Source organism: Simochromis diagramma, unplaced genomic scaffold, assembly GCF_900408965.1.
Source record: "Simochromis diagramma unplaced genomic scaffold, fSimDia1.1 OVJJ01000456.1, whole genome shotgun sequence".
NCBI lineage: Eukaryota > Metazoa > Chordata > Actinopteri > Cichliformes > Cichlidae > Simochromis > Simochromis diagramma.
In genome coordinates, this window is record NW_024387186.1 from 763,385 (window position 1) to 781,642 (window position 18,258).

At 44.5% G+C, this 18,258-nt stretch overlaps 1 protein-coding gene across 7 annotated transcripts in view; it reads right to left on the reverse strand.

The window, feature by feature from the left end:
* Positions 1–1,199: 1,199 nt before the first annotated feature.
* Positions 1,200–18,258, reverse strand: part of LOC120745129 (MAGUK p55 subfamily member 5-A-like) — a 32,683-nt gene continuing 15,624 nt past the window's right edge. For 5 of the 7 annotated variants that reach the window (XM_040049808.1, XM_040049810.1, XM_040049805.1 and 2 more), the window contains 12 exons: positions 17,478–17,555; positions 17,102–17,242; positions 16,712–16,873; positions 16,522–16,599; positions 16,243–16,426; positions 15,563–15,631; positions 15,390–15,461; positions 15,111–15,278; positions 14,953–15,042; positions 14,557–14,669; positions 2,801–2,911; positions 1,200–2,715 (listed from right to left, as the gene is read on the reverse strand). In XM_040049808.1, coding sequence (XP_039905742.1) covers positions 2,539–2,715; positions 2,801–2,911; positions 14,557–14,669; positions 14,953–15,042; positions 15,111–15,278; positions 15,390–15,461; positions 15,563–15,631; positions 16,243–16,426; positions 16,522–16,599; positions 16,712–16,873; positions 17,102–17,242; positions 17,478–17,555 — 1,443 coding nt within the window. In that variant the 3' untranslated portion in view covers positions 1,200–2,538. Of the gene's footprint in view, positions 2,716–2,800; positions 2,912–12,746; positions 12,994–14,556; positions 14,670–14,952; positions 15,043–15,110; positions 15,279–15,389; positions 15,462–15,562; positions 15,632–16,242; positions 16,427–16,521; positions 16,600–16,711; positions 16,874–17,101; positions 17,243–17,477; positions 17,556–18,258 lie in introns of those variants that run through there. The other 2 variants (XM_040049811.1, XM_040049812.1) reach the window with 2 other exon arrangements.

Here is an 18,258-nt window from a genome sequence, read left to right on the forward strand (position 1 = left end):
GGCAGAGAGCAGATGTACGAAGCTAAATATGAACTTTACAGACTGAGAGCTGCAAAGGGTCATTCAGACTTCTGATTAAACCTCTCAGATCAGTCAGTACCAGAGCTCGACTGCGCCCCCTACAGTTACACACTCAGGTTTGACTTTTATTTATTTTTCCATTAAGTGCAACAAAACATCAGGTTGACAAGAACACCATCAAATCGCTCCAACACACAAGAATATATTGAAACGTTTAAATAAATGAAACGTTTTTAGGTTTTTTTTCTTCTTGTTGTCCATTATTGAGAAAATGTCATGAACTTGTGACTGGAGATCTTGGACTCATGAACATATTCAACAGGTTTATGACATAAAAGTGAGAATAATGATGGTCAGTATCAGTGGAACCAAACAACACGATGAGAGTGAATATGATCAGACACTAAACGTGACGCTGTGATCCTAACAAGGATTACCAAATCCAGACCTGAGCAGGAAGAAGCTGGTTTCCTGTTTACAGAGAAAACAGGAGCGTTGTAGTCACATCAGAATTCAGCACCCTCCTTCATGAGACAGTTGGCGTACTGCGAGAGTTTTATTGCACCAGTTCTGGAAATAATGGATTTGTTTTTATAAAGAAGGGAGCTGTTATTCCACATCAAACGTTTGTGTGCAACACAGTCATGTTTACAGACCAGCAGCAGCTGTTTATGAAAACATCTTTTTAGGGGAATTTGTTACTGTTGTATTTGCAGAGCAAAAGAAAATCACAGACAGATGAAAATTCCTAATGTGGAATCAAACTCCATGAAGGGGTTTGCATCTCAGAGTCAATATTTATCCAGGTGACTTTGAAAGTGTCATTTATTGAGGTCAAATCATTAAATCCAGTCCACCTCTGCAGTAATCACCCATCAAAAACCGAGGAGAGCTCCATCTGCAAAAGCTACAGGTCGAATCTTTTCAGTTTCTCTGCTGTGGGACTGAACTTATGGCTGTGAGTGTGCACGTCTCACACAGGTGCGGGTTTAGCATTGAGCGGCGACCACGTGCCGTACGGCTGAGAGGGGCCGGCTTGGGCCCTCTGCCCCCCCCACACCACACACACGCAGCTCTGAGCCGCTGTGGCTTCAGGTAGGAAGCTACGACTCTGTTTGAAAGGAGGAAGTGATGTCAGTGGTTTTTATAATAATAAAGTTTGAATAAAAACAAACAGGTTTATTTTCTACTGATGATCTATTTTATTCATTATTCGTGTCTTTGTGGTGAATATTCATACAAAAAGTTTTCTCTCAGGAGGAAGTGAGAAACAGGAAGTGGAATCAATTACATTCAGTACAGCTAGCCCCGCCCCCCTCTTGTTCTTCCTCCTGGACCAATAGCAGGGGATGAGGGCGAGAAAGCTGCACTCCTATTGGTGCATTCTGGTCTTCATAAATCTATTTTGAATATTACAAATATATAAAAGCTCTACAGTGATGCTACAGAGTCTACTTCAGCTCAGAGTCACACACACACACACACACAGGCCGCCAGGTCAAAGGTCAAACAGAATCAGCTGATACAAAAACAATCACAAGTGCAGTAAAAGTCAGTCAGACAGGAAGTCTGCGCTCTCAGCCCGGCCGAGGGGGCGGAGTCAGCAGCCAAAGTGTTTGAGCTTCACATTTCCTCCTGAGGAGCCTCACCTGGACAGGTGGGTGTGTTTACAACAAATAAAAACAAACATTAAAAACAAACGAAATGATGACGAGGCGGTGCCGACGGCGGCGAGGTCCAACACGAACACGACTCCAAGAAAAACACGACATCCCGAAACAGTCTGACGTCAGAGTGTGTTCAAAAACTGATTCAGAGTCAGCGACAGGAAACAAACATCTGAGACTTTCAGAATAAAGCTGGAAAGACGTTCAGAATCTTTCCAAAATAAAGTTTTTAATGCAGCGACATCAGTGTCGATTTACACAATAAATATTCCAGCAAAACGTTTAAAAACGAGAACAAAGTGAGCAGAAGGTCAAAGGTTTACGTTTGTGTCGTGAAAAAAAAAAAAAAAAAAGGATTTTAAACTCGCTGCTCCGAGCCTGCTCGCCCTCAGGTATCCCAGAATGCCTCAGTGGGGCGGGGCACAGAGCTCTGCATCTCCAAAAATGTGAGTGAACAACTACGTCTGCACGTGACCACAAGCGAGGACAGAAACACGTCGAAATGTGAACCAATCGAGCGGCAGCGACACTACAGGCTGTGAGGCCCGCCCCCTGCTGGGACACTGAGGTGCTGCGGGGAGGAGGAGGAGCTTAATGCCGAGACTCATTTTTATTGGTCAGAGACCAGATTGTTCATGTTCCCACTAAGATAACAGAAATAATTTGAGCTCGTTGTGACGTTACTCCGTCTCGTTAGTCGATTATGATTTTATTGTTGCTCAGCAGGACTCGTTCTGCCCTTAATAACAAACACGAACAGTTATGATCCAGTTTGATTCAAAATCTCAGATGATTTCCGTCCTGACGCCGCCCCCGAGCTCAGTGAGAGTGTGTGAGTGTGTGTGTTCGTTCAGCGCAGCCAGGAGCAGGGCACCCACTGCGGCTCCGTGTCCAGCTTGTTGATGAGTCTCAGCAGCTCGGTGAAAGCTTTGTCCTGATCCGTGTTCACGATGATGGAGTCGAACAGGTGACCGCAGCCCTGCTCCATCTCACGCGCCTTCTCGATGATGTCACGCAGCTCCTCGGGCTACACGCACACACACGCACACACGTCAGTACTGAGACACACATACATAAACACAGCTGATGGGCAAACGTAAATGGACGAGCACCTTGGGGTTCTTGTTTTCTTTAGCCAATAACGCTCGAAGTCGTTCCTGGGAGGGCGGAGCTATGAAGATGATGTAAGGCTTCAAGTCTGAACTCCTCAGCACCTTCAGAGCCTGGAAACACACACAGACAGACACACACTATGTCATGTATAAACAAGCAAACAGTGGAGAAAGCTCTTCAGCACAGGTGTTCCCAGGTATGAACACCATGGCTTTCTGCAGGTGTACCCGGTCACCTCCACAGAGCTCCCATTAGCTCGCTGGCTCAAAGCTGAGCTGCTCTGAGGACCTGCAGCATCTGAACAGCTCACATTCATACTTCAGTGTCTGTTTATCAGGATCACCTGCACCGCAGTGCAAACAAGGTCCGTTTGTGATGAGTGCAGCTTGTGTAACGTGGATCATCAGTGGACATGATGATGAGCTGTTATTTGCATGGAGAGCCTCCGAGACAGCTGTCTGACACTCTCCCTGTGTCTGTGCCTTTATCTCAATCAGCAGAGTCAGAAACGTAACCCCTGTCCTCTGAGTGCTGGAGCTGCTGCTGAGCCTTCAAAGCAGACGTGGTCCTGTTGGCTTCATCAGGAGGGGATCAGCACCTCCGAGTCTCAGCCCACTGTCCTCAGCAGGAAAGGGTGGAGTGGCCACTCCAGGTCAGGGACAAGCTGCTGACCCAGGTGGAGGAGAGGAAGTATCTCGGGGTCTCGTTCACGAGTGAGGGCAGATCGACAGGTGATCTGTTGTGGTGAGTACAGAGCTGAGCATGATTATTAAGTGGTCAATCCACGTCCCCACCCTCACCTATGGTCACGAGCTTTGAAAAGAACAACATCACAAATATAAACAGGAGAAATCAGTTTTCTCTGGAGCGTTGCTGGCCTCTCTAAAGAAGCTCGGGGGATGCTGAGCAGAGCTGCGACTAAGACTGGGCCATATCACACCGTTCACGGTAATACCAGTATAATGTTACGCAATGATAAGAAAATAAGATAAGATAACCTTTATTAGTCCCAAACGTGGGAAATATGGCGATAGAATATGAGTAAAACGCACATGCGCAGTGCCTTTGTTTACATACGCACATGGCGGCGACGCAGAATGAGAAGAGCGAAAGTGGACCGTTGAATGAAACGATGAACCAGAACTGGTTTGTAAATATGCTGCAGCTTCAGTGGTGGACCTGGTTTAGCTTTCGTCCATCAGATACACAACAAAGCACAGTTTTTGGTAGAGCATGCTAGCGGGCCGTCGTTATTACCGAACTGATTTTATGTGCTACACAGCGCTTGAATGTCAAATGTTTTAGTCCGACTTTGCTAAGCTACGAAGCCGCACCGCTTGATGGATTGTCATTACGGCTATCGTAGGCGGAGCCTCGCGGAGTGATACGTACTGTGCTTCAATATAATGTTACTGTATTGTGTGTGTATAACCTCTTTTTAAATTTAGTGGATATTATGTATAATATCCACTAAATTTAAAAAGAGATTAAACTGGCCGACATATCCTCAGCATAACCATGCATACATGGTTATGCTGAGGATATGTCGGCCAGTTTCCACTGGAAATGCCTTTTGGTTAAATTTTAATGCAATGGAATTTGCATTAAAAAAACAAAACAAAACAACAAAAAAAACAAAAAACAAAACAGCTGCTTGTTGAAGTGAAAATACATTATTAGTGCAAAAAAACAAAAAAACAAAACAAAAACAAAGTTGGGGAGTTGTAAAGTATTTTGTCTCGCGTCAATTATATCGTCAGTTTTATCGTTATTGCAAATTTTCAAATATATTGTGATAAATATTTTTGGCCATATCGCCCTGCTCTAGCTGGAACTCCTGTACAATGACGAGTTGAGGCGTTTCAGGCATGTCTCACTGGGAGGAGATGCTGGAGCAGATCCAGGACTCACGGGTGAGATTGTAGCTGTGTCCCAAAACGTAGGCTGCATCCTCCGGAGGCCGATTACGTCACAGCCAGGTGACGGAGGCTGTCCCAATTCGTCAACTCCTTAGAATTCATAGCGCGGCTCAGCCAATTCCAGTTTCCAACAATGGCGGCAGCTATTTTTTTTTTTTTCCCCATATATTTTTATTGAAATTTTTTATAGTACAATACAAACAAATGTTGAACACCCTCACATTCACACATCCATCCATACATCAAACCTGCCTACATCACATTCAAATGTAGAAATGAGCATAGTTCTCACAGTAATACAAAAATACAATAGGTTAGGATAGACAAGATTCTCCCCTCCTTCCCTTCCTTCTTTTTCATAAATGTCCATCACCTCCACTCCCTAAAATATCCATATATGGCTTCCACATATTCACAAAGTCCCATTGTTTGCCCTTGGCAATATAGGTTAGTCTTTCAAGGCCTAGAGAGACTGCAGTTTTCTTCTTCCAGAGTCCCATGGAGGGAGCATCCATACTCTTCCAACATAGCGCAATGGCTCTTCTGGCTTGAAGTAGTCCATAGTCCAGTAATTTAGTTTTTTTTCCCCCGATTGCTTAAATTCCCTTGGATATATTCCAAGTACACAGAGTTTTCCTTTTAAAGGGATTTTTACCTTAAACACTTCGGACAGATATTTGATAACATCTTTCCAAAAGTCCTGGATTTTAGGACACTCCCATAGACAATGAAGAAGAGTTTCTTTTTCAACTAGACATTTAGTACAGATGTCCGGAATATCATTGGACATATGATGAAGCTTGACAGGTGTTATATAGGTTCTCGTGAGCCATTTATATTGCAGTAGTTTAAAGCGTGTGTTTATTGTTTGTTTTTGTGCTTTTAAGCAAGCCTGGTTCCAGTCATTTTCATCTATGTCCTCTTGGATCTCCCTTCTCCAAGCATCCAGTTTATCTGCTGCTGAGTCTTTGGAGGAAAACATCAGTAAATTATAATATATAGAGAGAAAACCTTTCCCTTTTGTATTCTTAACACATACCTCCTCTATTTTTGTCAATGGTGGAAGTTCAGCAATCCTTTGCAGTTTTGATGACAAATAGTTTTTCAATATTTTAAAAAGTGCTTTGGGGGTATTAAATATTTTTTACACAACTGATCAAATGTGAGCAGCATGCCATCTGCATATAGGTCTTTAATTTTTTGAATGCCTTTATTTTTCCATATTTTAAATCCTCCATCACTTTTACCAGGCGTGAACTTTTCATTTCCCCAAATAGGGGTAAATTGCGAAAGCGATGGAGGATCGTCCACATATTTATGAGCTGCATGCCAAATTATAATTGTATTTTTCAAGAAAGGGTTCCTTGTATTTTTTTTTTTAAATGTCTTAGTGTCTGAAGAATATAGAAAAGTGTGTAAGAGAAGATCTGGAGCAGATTTTTGCTCGATGTCAACCCAGGCTGGAGGTGTTGTTGGGCGGAAATAATGGGTGGCTGATGTTAGTTGGGCAGCCATATAATACCATCTGAGGTTGGCGACTTTGAGACCTCCTCTTTCATAGGGCAAGTAAAGTAGTTGTAAGCGGAGCCTTGCCTTCTTATTATTCCAAATAAATTGGTTAAATAGTTTGTTTAAACTGTCAAAAAAATGAAGTTGGTAGAGGCAACGGAAGTGTTTGGAAGTAATATAAAAATTTGGGTAAAATTGTCATTTTTAGGATATTTATCCGGCCTATCATAGATACAGGCAGGTTTGTCCAACGGTTTAGCATTTCCGTGACCTCTTCTACAAGGGGATCATAATTTATTGAGGTTATGTCCTTGAGGCTTGGGGTGATCCTAGTGCCTAAATATTTAAAGCCTGTTGTAGTTGTTTTAAATGGGGTGGCCACCACAGGGCTTCTTCTTTCTTCTTCATTAAGAAACATTCATTCTGATTTAGAATTGTTAATTTTGTATCCTGAAAATTCTCCAAATGTTTTTATTAATGTTACTAAATTAGGGATACTATCTTTCAGATTAGTCAAAAAAAATATAATATCATCTGCAAATAAAGAAATTAGATGGTTTCTTCCTCCAATTCTTGTCCCTGATATTCCTGCATTTGCTCTCACAGCTATGGCCAGAGGTTCTATTGCTAACACAAAGAGAATTGTTGACAGAGGGCAGCCCTGCCTGGTTGATCGCTGTAAATTAAAGGGTTTTGATACGTTATTATTAGTTAAAACTTGTGCTGTTGGATGTGTATACAATAATCGGATCCATTTCAGGAATGCTTCACCTAGTCCATATCTGGGGAGCACTTGTAAGAGATAATTCCATTCTATTCTATCGAAGGCTTTGCACGCATCTAGTGATAGCAGCGCAGTGTCCTCCCTATTGTTTTTCTCATAAAGTACATTGAGGACATCTTATATTATGATAGCCTTGTCTCGTTTTAACAAAACCTTGTTGATCGTCTGTTATCAAATTAGGCACACATTTATCTAGTCTTCCAGAGAGTGCTTTACACAAAATCTTTGTATAACATCCCATAAGACCAATTCCCCTATAAGAGGAGCATTCAGTCGGAGGCTTATTTGGCTTCAATAAAAGGGTTATTGTAGCTAATCTCAGTGAGTCTGGGAGTATTCCGGACTTATATGACTCCTCATACATGTTAAGAAGTGGCAGTATTAATTTATTTTTAAATGTTTTATAGAATTCCATTGGAAGTCCATCAGGACCAGGCGTTTTACCGCTATTCAGGTCGTCTATGGCTTCTGACAGGTCTTTTATTGTTAAAGGACTATCAAGGGCTGTTTTATCCTCTTCTGAGAGGGTTTGAAATTTTAACTGATCAAGAAATGCATCTTGTGTTTCTCTGTTTCCCGTATATTCAGATTGGTATAAAGATTGATAAAACTCTCTGAAATTTTCATTTATTTTTAAAGGGTCTGTTGTTATAATACCCGATTTGGACTTTATATGGGTGATGGCCTTTTCTGCTTGCATCTTTTTTATCCTCCAGGCCAATAATTTTCCTGCCTTCTCTCCTTGGTCATAAAATAATTGTTTGGTCCACATTAAACTTTTTGCCACTTTCTCTGCTGTTAATTTATCATACCTGGCTCTTAGAATAGTCAGATTGTTTAGTTTAGTGGGATCATTGCTGTGGTAAAATTCTGTTTCATTAGATTTAATTTGCCTTTCTAATGATTTTAATTCTTGGTTATATTGCTTACTCTTGTTGCTACTGTAGCTTATAATTTCCCCTCTTATGTAAGCTTTAAATGCTTCCCACCTAATACTAGCTGTGGTTTCATCTTTATTTATTTGAAAATATTGATCAATGCAAGTTTCTATAAATTTGACAAATGATGGGTCCTTTAACAAAAATGTTTGCATCCTCCATCGCTTTACACCTTGATCAATTTCGCCCAATCTAACTGATAGACATACTGCTGCGTGATCACTAATCACAATACTGTTATACCAACAGTTCTCAACACAAGGTAGTAACTCTGTAGAGATAAGAAAGTAGTCCATCCGCGAATGACTTTGATACGAACTAGAATAACATGAAAATTCCCTGTTATTTGGATTCCTTGTTCTCCAGACCTCATTTAATCTCAAATCTTTCATATAGTTAAAAAGTATTTTTCTAGTCTGGGTATGAGTAGTGTCAGTTTGAGACGACCTATCCAGGTTAGGGTCCAGGGCGCAATTGAAGTCCCCTCCTATGATATAAAGGCCCTCCAAGGTTGATATTGTGAGAAATAGATTTTCATAGAAGGATGGGTTATCCTTGTTGGGGCCATAGATATTTATCAGGTTTATTTCTAACATGGAGATACGGCCCTGCACAATTACATATCTCCCGTTTGGATCTGTAATCACCCTCGTAGTTTGAAATGGGATTGACTTATGTATAAGAGTAATGACTCCTCTGGCATGTCTAATAAAAGAAGAGAAATATACCTGACCCTGCCATCTTTTGGTTAATAAATGTATCTCTGATGCAGTAAGATGAGATTCCTGTAGGAAAATAATTCTAGAGTTAAAATGTTTTAGTCGGTTTAATACTTGTTTCAGTTTAGCTAACTTCCGTATCCCCCTAACGTTCCATGTCGTAATGTTAACGTTCAAAATGTTTTCTTTAGTTGTCCTCTCCATAAAATATTGTCAGACTGTTCACTTAAATAAACAAAGTAAAGGAAAAATTGAAGAAGCAGGTTTGCACATACATTCACACACTCACACATACCAGATAAAGAACTTGTAAACAATTTCTGATTGAACATTTGCATTTCCTTGTTGGAAATGTCTCCCCCCTCCCTTGAACAAATTATTTGGAGGGCGTTAATCCACATCACTGAGGAGTAACTAGTCAACGCGACCTCTCCAAAACCCCATAAATCAGACAGTGTACACTAACCATATAATGATACTGATTTTTTCCCCCATAATAAAGTAAAGTTTACCCTTGGTAGGACAAAACAAAACAAAACAAAAAGACTTAGTTGAGGTTCAGTTGTTAATATACAACCCAAAAACGATTGCAATCAAACTTAGAACGAATATGCGCTTAAAAACGCCTAGTTATGGTAACATAAGTCCCACATAAATTCGAGCTCAAAATTTTATCTGTCTCTTATCAGTGACTCAATTACTGGTCGGTTATGTTGAAGCAGAGGCAATCTTATGCAGTGTCTTAATGGTTAACCTGTTGTTTAACCGACTCACTGGTGATGAGCATCCTCTGCTGTTTCCTTCGGCAGATTCTTGTAGAATTTTTCGGCTTCTTGAGGTGTTGAGAAGAGGTGGATCTTTCCACCGTACAGGATTCTGAGTCTGCATGGGTTGTGCTGGAATCCACGGAAGGTATTGATATCAATAAACAGTTTGACAACCGGGTGAAATCCCCGTCGGATCTGAACCGTCTCCACAGACAGATCCGGTGCAAATGTGATCTTGTCCCCATCATGTGTAATTTGTTGTTTTCTTGCTTCCCGATATACCAGTTCCTTCTCTTGGAATTTTAAGAAACGAATAAGGACCGCTCTGCTTTGGTTTGGTTTCCCGGAGGCAAGCGTGTATGCACTCGTTCCAGTGCGAATGACTTGTCGGGCGCTAGCCCCAGCCACTTGGGTAGCATGATGTTAATAAAGTCGAAGAGTGATTGTTGCCCCTCTGCTCCCTCTTTTATGCCGAAGATGCGCAGGTTCTTTCGTCGTCCGCGGTTTTCCAAATCATCTGTTTTGGCTTCAAGAAGCGCGATTTGTTTGATAGCAGAGTTCAGTGACGTTTCTGTTTTCTCAAGTGTGCTTTCAACTTCGGCAATGCGGGCTTCGGCCTCTTCGATATGAGCCCCCTGGTTCAATAAGTCTTGCTTCACCCTCTGAGACTTTACCCTCCAGTGCAGTCCAGTGCACTGCGCTCGCCATCCCAGTCAGTCTTATATCGATGCTGTCCAACTTGGCTCCAAAATCCGACCGGACTGATTTGAGTTCATCCAAAACTTCGGCTATGCTAGCCATGTTAGCATCTGTGTCGGACGTTGATGGTATAGCGCCCGTCTTGCGTCTTTGGGTAAAGATGTCACACTGTTTCACAGATGAAGCTTTTGACATGTCAGTGCCGTATATTCCAGACCACACTAACAGCATATGCAAGGGTTTTTTATAGAAAGTTTGTACACTGTCCTGAGAGCGACCCCGCTAAGCTGCCATCTTAATGCTTGGCCACGTGACCCCCCCATGGCGGCAGCTAGTTAGTTTTAATATTACTCTTATTATTCTTTCTGGGTCACAAAATAAACGTTTAACGTATTTTCAGGTGAGAATGTAGCTGTGTGAACCTCAAATATCTGCTCAGTTTATCAAGACACCACATATTTTTAAAAGCGCTCCGACGTTTTCGGAGACGTTTGTTACCCACTAGCTCGATAGCGAGCCGGGGGCAAGGCTCACTAGAGCCGTGAGAACACCGAACTCCTGGCTTCAAACCCACCGCTGTCTTTCGCTACTCAGGTTAAACATATATAAGTCACTTAGACAATAGAGGTGGGAATCACCATACATCCCACGATATGATATTATCACAATACTTAATGCACGATACGATATTATTGCGATTTTTTTTTTTTTTTTTTAAATATCTACGATATTCCGATTCTGTACATAAAGGTAAACTTTATCAATATTCATTTTATCTACTATCAAAGTCTCGCACTCAGTCTTTCTCTCATTTCAGTCAGATTTATTGTTGACAAACTGAACGGTTTGTATTACAGTCTAGTCCAACTTAACTGAATGCAACCATCTGGTACAATTATAGCTATTCTGAACAACGCAATTTAAGAAAACTATGCAGCCCATTCAGCAACTGAAGAATTTGAAAGTAAATTAAAACAAAATATAATTTTACATTAAATAAAAAAGTTTTAAACTTAATTAAAATAAAACATGTCTTAAATTAAAATAAGTAAACTGTCATGTTTATTGCTGCCAAAAAAAAGTTAAACACATTTGGACAGTGAAGGAATGTCAGGATTCTTGCTCAGAAAAAGGAGCTGATCAACATGCTCTGAAGTCAGAGCACAAAAACTTTTTTTGTAACAAAATATCCATTTCTGTTGTCCCTGTATCGATACATTATTAGCAAACAAAATATCACGATACTACACAGTATCGATTTTTCCCCCACCCCTATTAGACAACTTAAAAATTTTATTGTTTGGCTTTTTTTTTTTTTTTTTTTTTTTTTTTTAAAGTGTTTTATTTGTTCCTGAGTAAATCGGTTTGGCTGAGATTAAAGTTTTTACACAGCTGAATAAATGTCAAGCAGACAGCTGATTATCAGAAGTGTGAGACGGTCGAGAGTTTACTCCAGTGTCCTGTTATATTTTAGACAGCAAGGAGCAGACAGCAGAGTTTATTAAACTCCACCGAGACAGAGGTGACGCTAATCAGAAGGCTCGACCATCCAATTTCACAGCCTCGCACTTCCGGCCTTCTCAGTCTTCGAAGGACCCGGCCCACGTAGACCGCGAAGGCCGGGTCCTCAGGAGGATGAAGTCGACGTTTTGGGACACAGCTTGTATCTAACAGCAGCCCGGGGACGACTCTGTGACCCCAGGACGAGCTGGAGGAGGTGGGCGGGTGAGGCAGGTCTGGGCTTCGATGGTTACTGTTGTCACTGTGATTGGAACACAGATAAGCAGAATGATCTTCATCATGGAAGCACAGAAGCTCAACTCTGAGCTGCATGGTGAGGTCCAACGGTGCATTCACAGGATGTCAGGTAAACTGATGCACTTTGTGCTAATTTATTACATTTGCAATGTTCTCAGGGCTCAGCTCCATCCAGGCTATCACAAAATCGTCCTTGTGTTTGGATGCGCAGACCTTTGGGATAGACTACTTTCTGAAAACACCGCTTCGAACTTTGACCTTCATATACAAGCTGAAAGAAAACATGACGCAGTCCTCTCTCAAAGGATTGTGGAAAGCATAAAACTGAACCTGGGCACATCCACCTCGTTCTGCCTCAGTACACACTCAGAGGATTTTAAAATCAAAGACGTGAATGATTCCAAGGTTTTAGCGACAGTGCCACATTAATCGTCTCTCATTTTCAGAGGTTCAGAGTTCCTCGTGTTTAGCTTCCTCTTTAAAAACGTGATTTATCGGAGCTGCAACTCTGTACACATGAACTTGGTCAGGCTTCAGATTGGGATGTTTCTCACAGCTGGAATCAGGAAATACTCGGCGTGGTTTGGAGGAAGCATTTGTGTCAGAGCTGCAGGTTAAAGATGGCAGAGTAACGGCCTCATTCACTCGGTGTCCTCTGATGCACCATCCAACTCCAGTCCTTCTACTTTATCACCTGTAAAGTCCTCCCGAGAATCGTTGGAGACTGTTTGTTTTAATTTCCATGAAGAGGAGATAATGTTAATGTAACTCAGAAACATTTACATGTTACATGGTTTTTGGACAGAGGAGCCGCTGAGACGCGTCAGCGCGCCCGTTATAAAACCCTCGAGCCGCCACACTGAGCCTCAGTCACCAAACGACGACCCCACTCCACAGGTGAGATGCTTCGACTCCGGCTCATCAGGTGAGTCTGATTCTGTCCCTCAGCGTGGAGGAAGCTTTAGCAGAGAGATCACTGTGTGCTGAGCTGTAACAACACCAATGTGACCTGTGCAGGTGTGCAGTTTACATCATGTCAGGTGTGCAGAGGTGTGTCCTGTCCTGGACCGTGCTGGCCCTGCTGTCAGCTGGAACCAGTCTGGATCAGGGGATTGAGAACAAGCTGCCTCAGATTATCAATTTAATCAGATGAGTATCCTCACAGGTAACCTCTGGATTATTCTGTTTTCTTCACAAACTAGAAATGTCCTTTCTTTGGCAGGAATTTAGAATTGGGGCAGTTCTGTGCTGCTGTGAACATCCCCCTGGATAGAATGGACAAAGTCCAAAACTCAATGTGGACAGACATTTATATAGAAAAGCCCAGTGGGTATATCCACGCTGAACGCCTCGTTTTGGAACACATTAAGAATGCGTGGAGCAACAAATACGAAAAGAGCTTTTTGCTTCTGTACACATACCTCTCTCCATGTGCACACAGATGTGCAAACCCAAACGAACCTTTAGAAAACATTTTGGAATTGATTACACTGATGACAAACTGGCCACAGCATGCCCTCGTGTTTACACAACCATACAGACCCCTTAATAAACAGGGTATTCCCTTTTTTAATGATGATCAGTTAGAAAATTCTCTCAAAGCCCTTGCAGAAAAGATCGGTTATGCGAATATATTCCGGTGTTACAGACCAGGCAATACTTTTGAGTGTATCAGATGTTTCCCAGAACAGAACGTATTTAATGGTAACTGTATTTAAAGTGCAGCCAGCAAAAAGCAGCCCTTCATCAGACCCAGGCATCGCTGCAAAAAACGAGTCCCACAGTGACAGCAGCACAGAGTTTAACATCAAGCTGTCCGACATCATCCCTGAAGCCACATCCTGAGTGACAGAACACAGGAAGCTTCTCCAACATGATTTGTTTCCAAACTGTTAAGCTGATGATTTCAATTCTGTTGAAATGCTGAAAACATTCATGTGTCTGATTTTCTGAATAAAGTCTGAAAGCTGCAAAGAACTTCATCTGATTAGACTCCGTTTATTTCATGCAAATGTGACTGTCTGCAGGCTCTGCACTAACCTCACACTCATTCATCACTCAGTTTTCAGCAGAAAACACACACCTGTGACATTTCACACTGAAGCAGCACAGCTCGTGTTCTTCAGACGGAGTTTGGGAGCTGGCCTCATCTTAAGATGAGATCAATAAGAATAACACAGCTGGAATCAGCTGCTCCTCATATTGAAACTTTGCTTCAGCCTCTCCAGTAAAATCAGTTTGAGACCCAGTGCAGATAAAAGCAGTGCTGCAGCTGTGCACAGGTGGAGGCAGCATGACGTGGGCCTGGGAGCTCTGAAGTCAGCACGTGGATCAGCTGATCATCATCTTCAGACTGCGATTATTAAGATTCTGCTGAAGTCACAGCCAACATAAAAACACAAGCAGCAGGTGGACCAATCGCAGCTCCCCACTCGCCCCTTCACTGCTGCTTTAGTAAGAACACACACAGGCCACACATCAGCGTTTCCTCCAATGAAAGCGCTCACACTGACCCCGCCTCCTGCCACATTAATCCAGTCTGATCGTCTGACAGCAAACACAAAGCATGCAGCTCTGCTTACAGTTTACACCCCGCAGGACCGTTCAATACAGCAGAAACATGTGTGTTCACATACACACCTGTGTGTGTTCACATACACACCTGTGTGTGCAGACACAGCACGCAGATTTTCCCAGTGTTGATGACCTGTCTCACTGAGTCCGTACTCGTCCCGTACAGATTCTTCTCGAAATCTCCGGACTCGATCAGCTTCCCTGAAACACAAAAACAACTCATTTCACACCAACAGGAGGTTAAAGACCTCCAGACACCCTGAGCCTCACAGGCTGCAGTTTAAATAAAGCACTGACGCCACCTTGTGGTACAAACTGGTATTACATCAGCGCGCCATATTTCTGCCTCAGCATGTTTGGGACACGCTCGTCACAGCTGCTCCTCTGATGGAGCTGCACTTTAGGACGTTTAAACACTTCTAACTTTAAATCGAGCACATTTGTACGACGTCCTCACGAATATTCTCAGATTTAAACGTCTCACCAGCCGCCAGCTCAGCCTCGAAGGTCTGCCGAGAAACAAAGTGATAGTCCCGACCGCTCTGCTCGCCCTCGCGACGGCTCCGCGTCGTGTCTACGACACACACACAGTTAGTTTATACACACACGCGTGCACACACACACGCACACACACATCCTTACGAGGCACAGCTCCAGCGAAGCGCTCTGGTTCACTGTTGAGCAGCCGCTGCCTGAGCTGTTCCTGCCCACAGCCGCTCGGACCAATCAGAGCAATTGGCCGCTTCCTATTGGCCGGCTGGTGGTACAGTGCCATCTCCTCATAGGTGAGAATTTCTTCATTATCGAGATCTGGAGCAAAAGACAAGAAAAAGAGACATCTGGAGTTTGAGTGAGGGTAGAGCAGGAGCTGAGGCTCCGCCTCCTCGCTGCCTGTCAGAGTTTAGGGACAGACTGACGCACCGTCGTTCCTGTGAGGGTTGTACAGCAGCTTCTTCCTCTTCCTCTTGTTCTTCTTCCCACACCAGAGCTTCCCTGCAAACAGACACCACTTCAGTGCACGAGTCACATGAACTCTAACCCCACACGGGTTTTTACAGCAATGAGGTCATAACGTGGGCGAAGCAGGGACCGACCGGACTTCTCGGGCTCGTCTTCTTCTATGGTTTGCTTCATGGCTTCTCTCTGCTGCTGGAAACTCTTCCCTGTGGAGACAGAAGCAGAGAGCTGCTCAGCTGACACGAGAACAAATCGAGTTTTCCTCCAAATGTTGAACAGCTGACCTCAGGGAAAACACGATCACGCCAAACACGAGGAAATGTTTCAGTCCAACGTATGAAAACAAACAGAGGTGAGCCCACGCTCACCTCTGCGCGAGCGCAGCATTTCTCCCTTTGCAGGAGTTCTGAGCACGCTCAGATGGGGGAGACCCCAGGGTCTGACATCATCTGGCCGGGATCATCCAGGAACAACTGGAAAAGCACATCAGCTGGAATTCTGCTGATGCCATGGGCAACTGGAAACAAAGGCGGAGCTTACTGACGCCCTCTGAGGGCAGCTGGACCTTAGGACTGAGGGGGGTAAGAAGGTGGCACTGCACACGAGGTGAAATGTCACTTCCTGTTTGGTGTGGAGTCAGCAGAGGGAAGCCACGAGTAACCGTCCCAACAGTCACGTGATCACAAAGGTCACGGAGGTCAAAGGTTGCTGCTAATCTGCTTTCTGTTATCCAAATCAAATGCTCTGAGCGCGCTCACACCGTGCAGCATTCTTCAAACCCTTAAGATAAAAACCTCCAGCCGTCAGACCGCCGTACCTGGCACCAGGCCGGCGAGCGGCTGGTTATCCTCGTCTCCGTCCCGGTACGCCTGCCACCAGTTGGGGTCGGACTGGCTGATGATGTGCAGGATATCTCCCTTCTGGAAGGACAAGCCGAGCTCTCTGCACGGCACGTAGGGGTCGTCCGAGGGGTCGTAGTCGAAATGAGCCTTCACGTGGACCTGAGGAGCGGAGCAGAGTCATGGGGTCAGAGGAAGGCTTCCACCCTCATCACTTCAGCGCGTCGGGAACGAGGCGTTCATATTGCAGCACTCACCACACTCTCTTTGACGGGAGGAGGTTTGCTCTGATTGCTGGGAATCAGCACGAAGGTCAGGAGGCCGTGCATGTCGGCCTGTTTGGACACAAAGACACAAAATCATCTCCAACCACTGACGTGAAAGCGCCTGAGCTCACAGACGACGCTCAGCCGGAGTCCAACCTGCGCTCGTACGTGAAACACTCACCAGGATGTCAAACACCTGGTTGACGTCTTTGCCTCGGATCTCGATGCCGTTAATCTCCAGGATTTCGTCTCCTTCAGACAGAAGCCCGCTTCGTTCAGCCGCGCCGCCGCGAACGATCCGACTGATCACCACGCTGTCCATTTCATTCCGCACCGTCGCCCCCTGCAGAGCAAACCATGCATTTCATCACAGCCACGGAGTCCTGGCATCAAACACCAGGATGTTGTTGTCGTTTTGAACAGAGCTCGACTGTTTCCCAGCCCTCAGACTTCACATCTAATTAAAATGGGTCAAATCTGGACTCAAACGTGTGTGTGTGTGTGTGTGTGTGTGTGTGTGTGTGTGTGTGTGTGTGTGTGTGTGTGTGTGTGTGTGTGTGTGTGTACGTACCAGAGGGATGTCTCGGGCCTTCTCGATGCGAACGATCTTCACGGTCTCTCCTCCCCACTGCGTCAACATCTCGCCCTCGGCGGGCAGTGGCTCCAGCTGCATCTCCATCTCTGCTATGCTGTCATGGGTCAGAAGCAACGACTGCGCGCGCACACACACACACACACACACACACACACCTGAAGACTGAGAAGTCTTTGTGTGACTGTAAATGTTTAGACATCTTTGTGGGGACCAGCAGTCCCGTCCTCAGGGTCACAGAGAGGTTATTCTCAGGGTGAGGCTGAGACGTTTAGGGAGATTCGGGAAAGCATGAAAACATTATGTCAATTAGATGTCCTCGCTAAGACATGAAAACGAGTGTAGGTGTGTGTACCTGCAGATGTGTGTCTGACAGCAGGCTGTGCAGCTCCAGGCCTTCTTTATTGTGACACGCCTGTAGGAGGTTCCTGACCTGAAACAGCAGCAGACACCCCCGCTCTGATCACTTCCTGTCACATGTCCAACCGTATTTTTTACATTAAACACGACCAAAGTTTCTAATAATGACAAAAACAGACATATTGGTGCTGCGGCTGCAGGGATGCGGGCGCTGCACCGGTCCGTCGTGGTGAAGAGAGAGCGGAGTGTAAAAGCTCTAAATTTACTGGTGGATCTACGTCCCTACCCTCACCTATGGTCACCAGCTGTGGGTGTGACCCAAAGGACGAGATCGTGGATACAGGCAGCAAAAATGAGCTTCCTCCGAAGGGTGGCCGGCCTCTCCCTTAGAGATAGGGTGAGAAGTTTGGTCATCCGGGAGGGGCTCAGAGTGGAGCCGCTGCTCCTTCACATTGAAAGGAGCCAGCTGAGGTGGTTCAGGCGTCTGATGAGGATGCCTCCTGGGTGAGGTGTTCCGGGCATGTCCCACCGGGTGGAGGCCCCGGGGCAGGGACATGACGCGCTGGAGAGATTACATTACTGAGCTGGCCTGGGAACGCCTTGGTGTTCCCCAGGACAAGCTGGAGGAGGTGGCTGGGGAGAGGGAGGTCTGGGCTGCTGCCCCCGCGACCTGGCCATAAGAAAATGGACGGACAGACAAAAACACACCCGTGTTTTCCTTCATAGAGGCCTTGCTGTGGTGCTGTTACACGTCACAGCTGAAGACGTCCGTATTA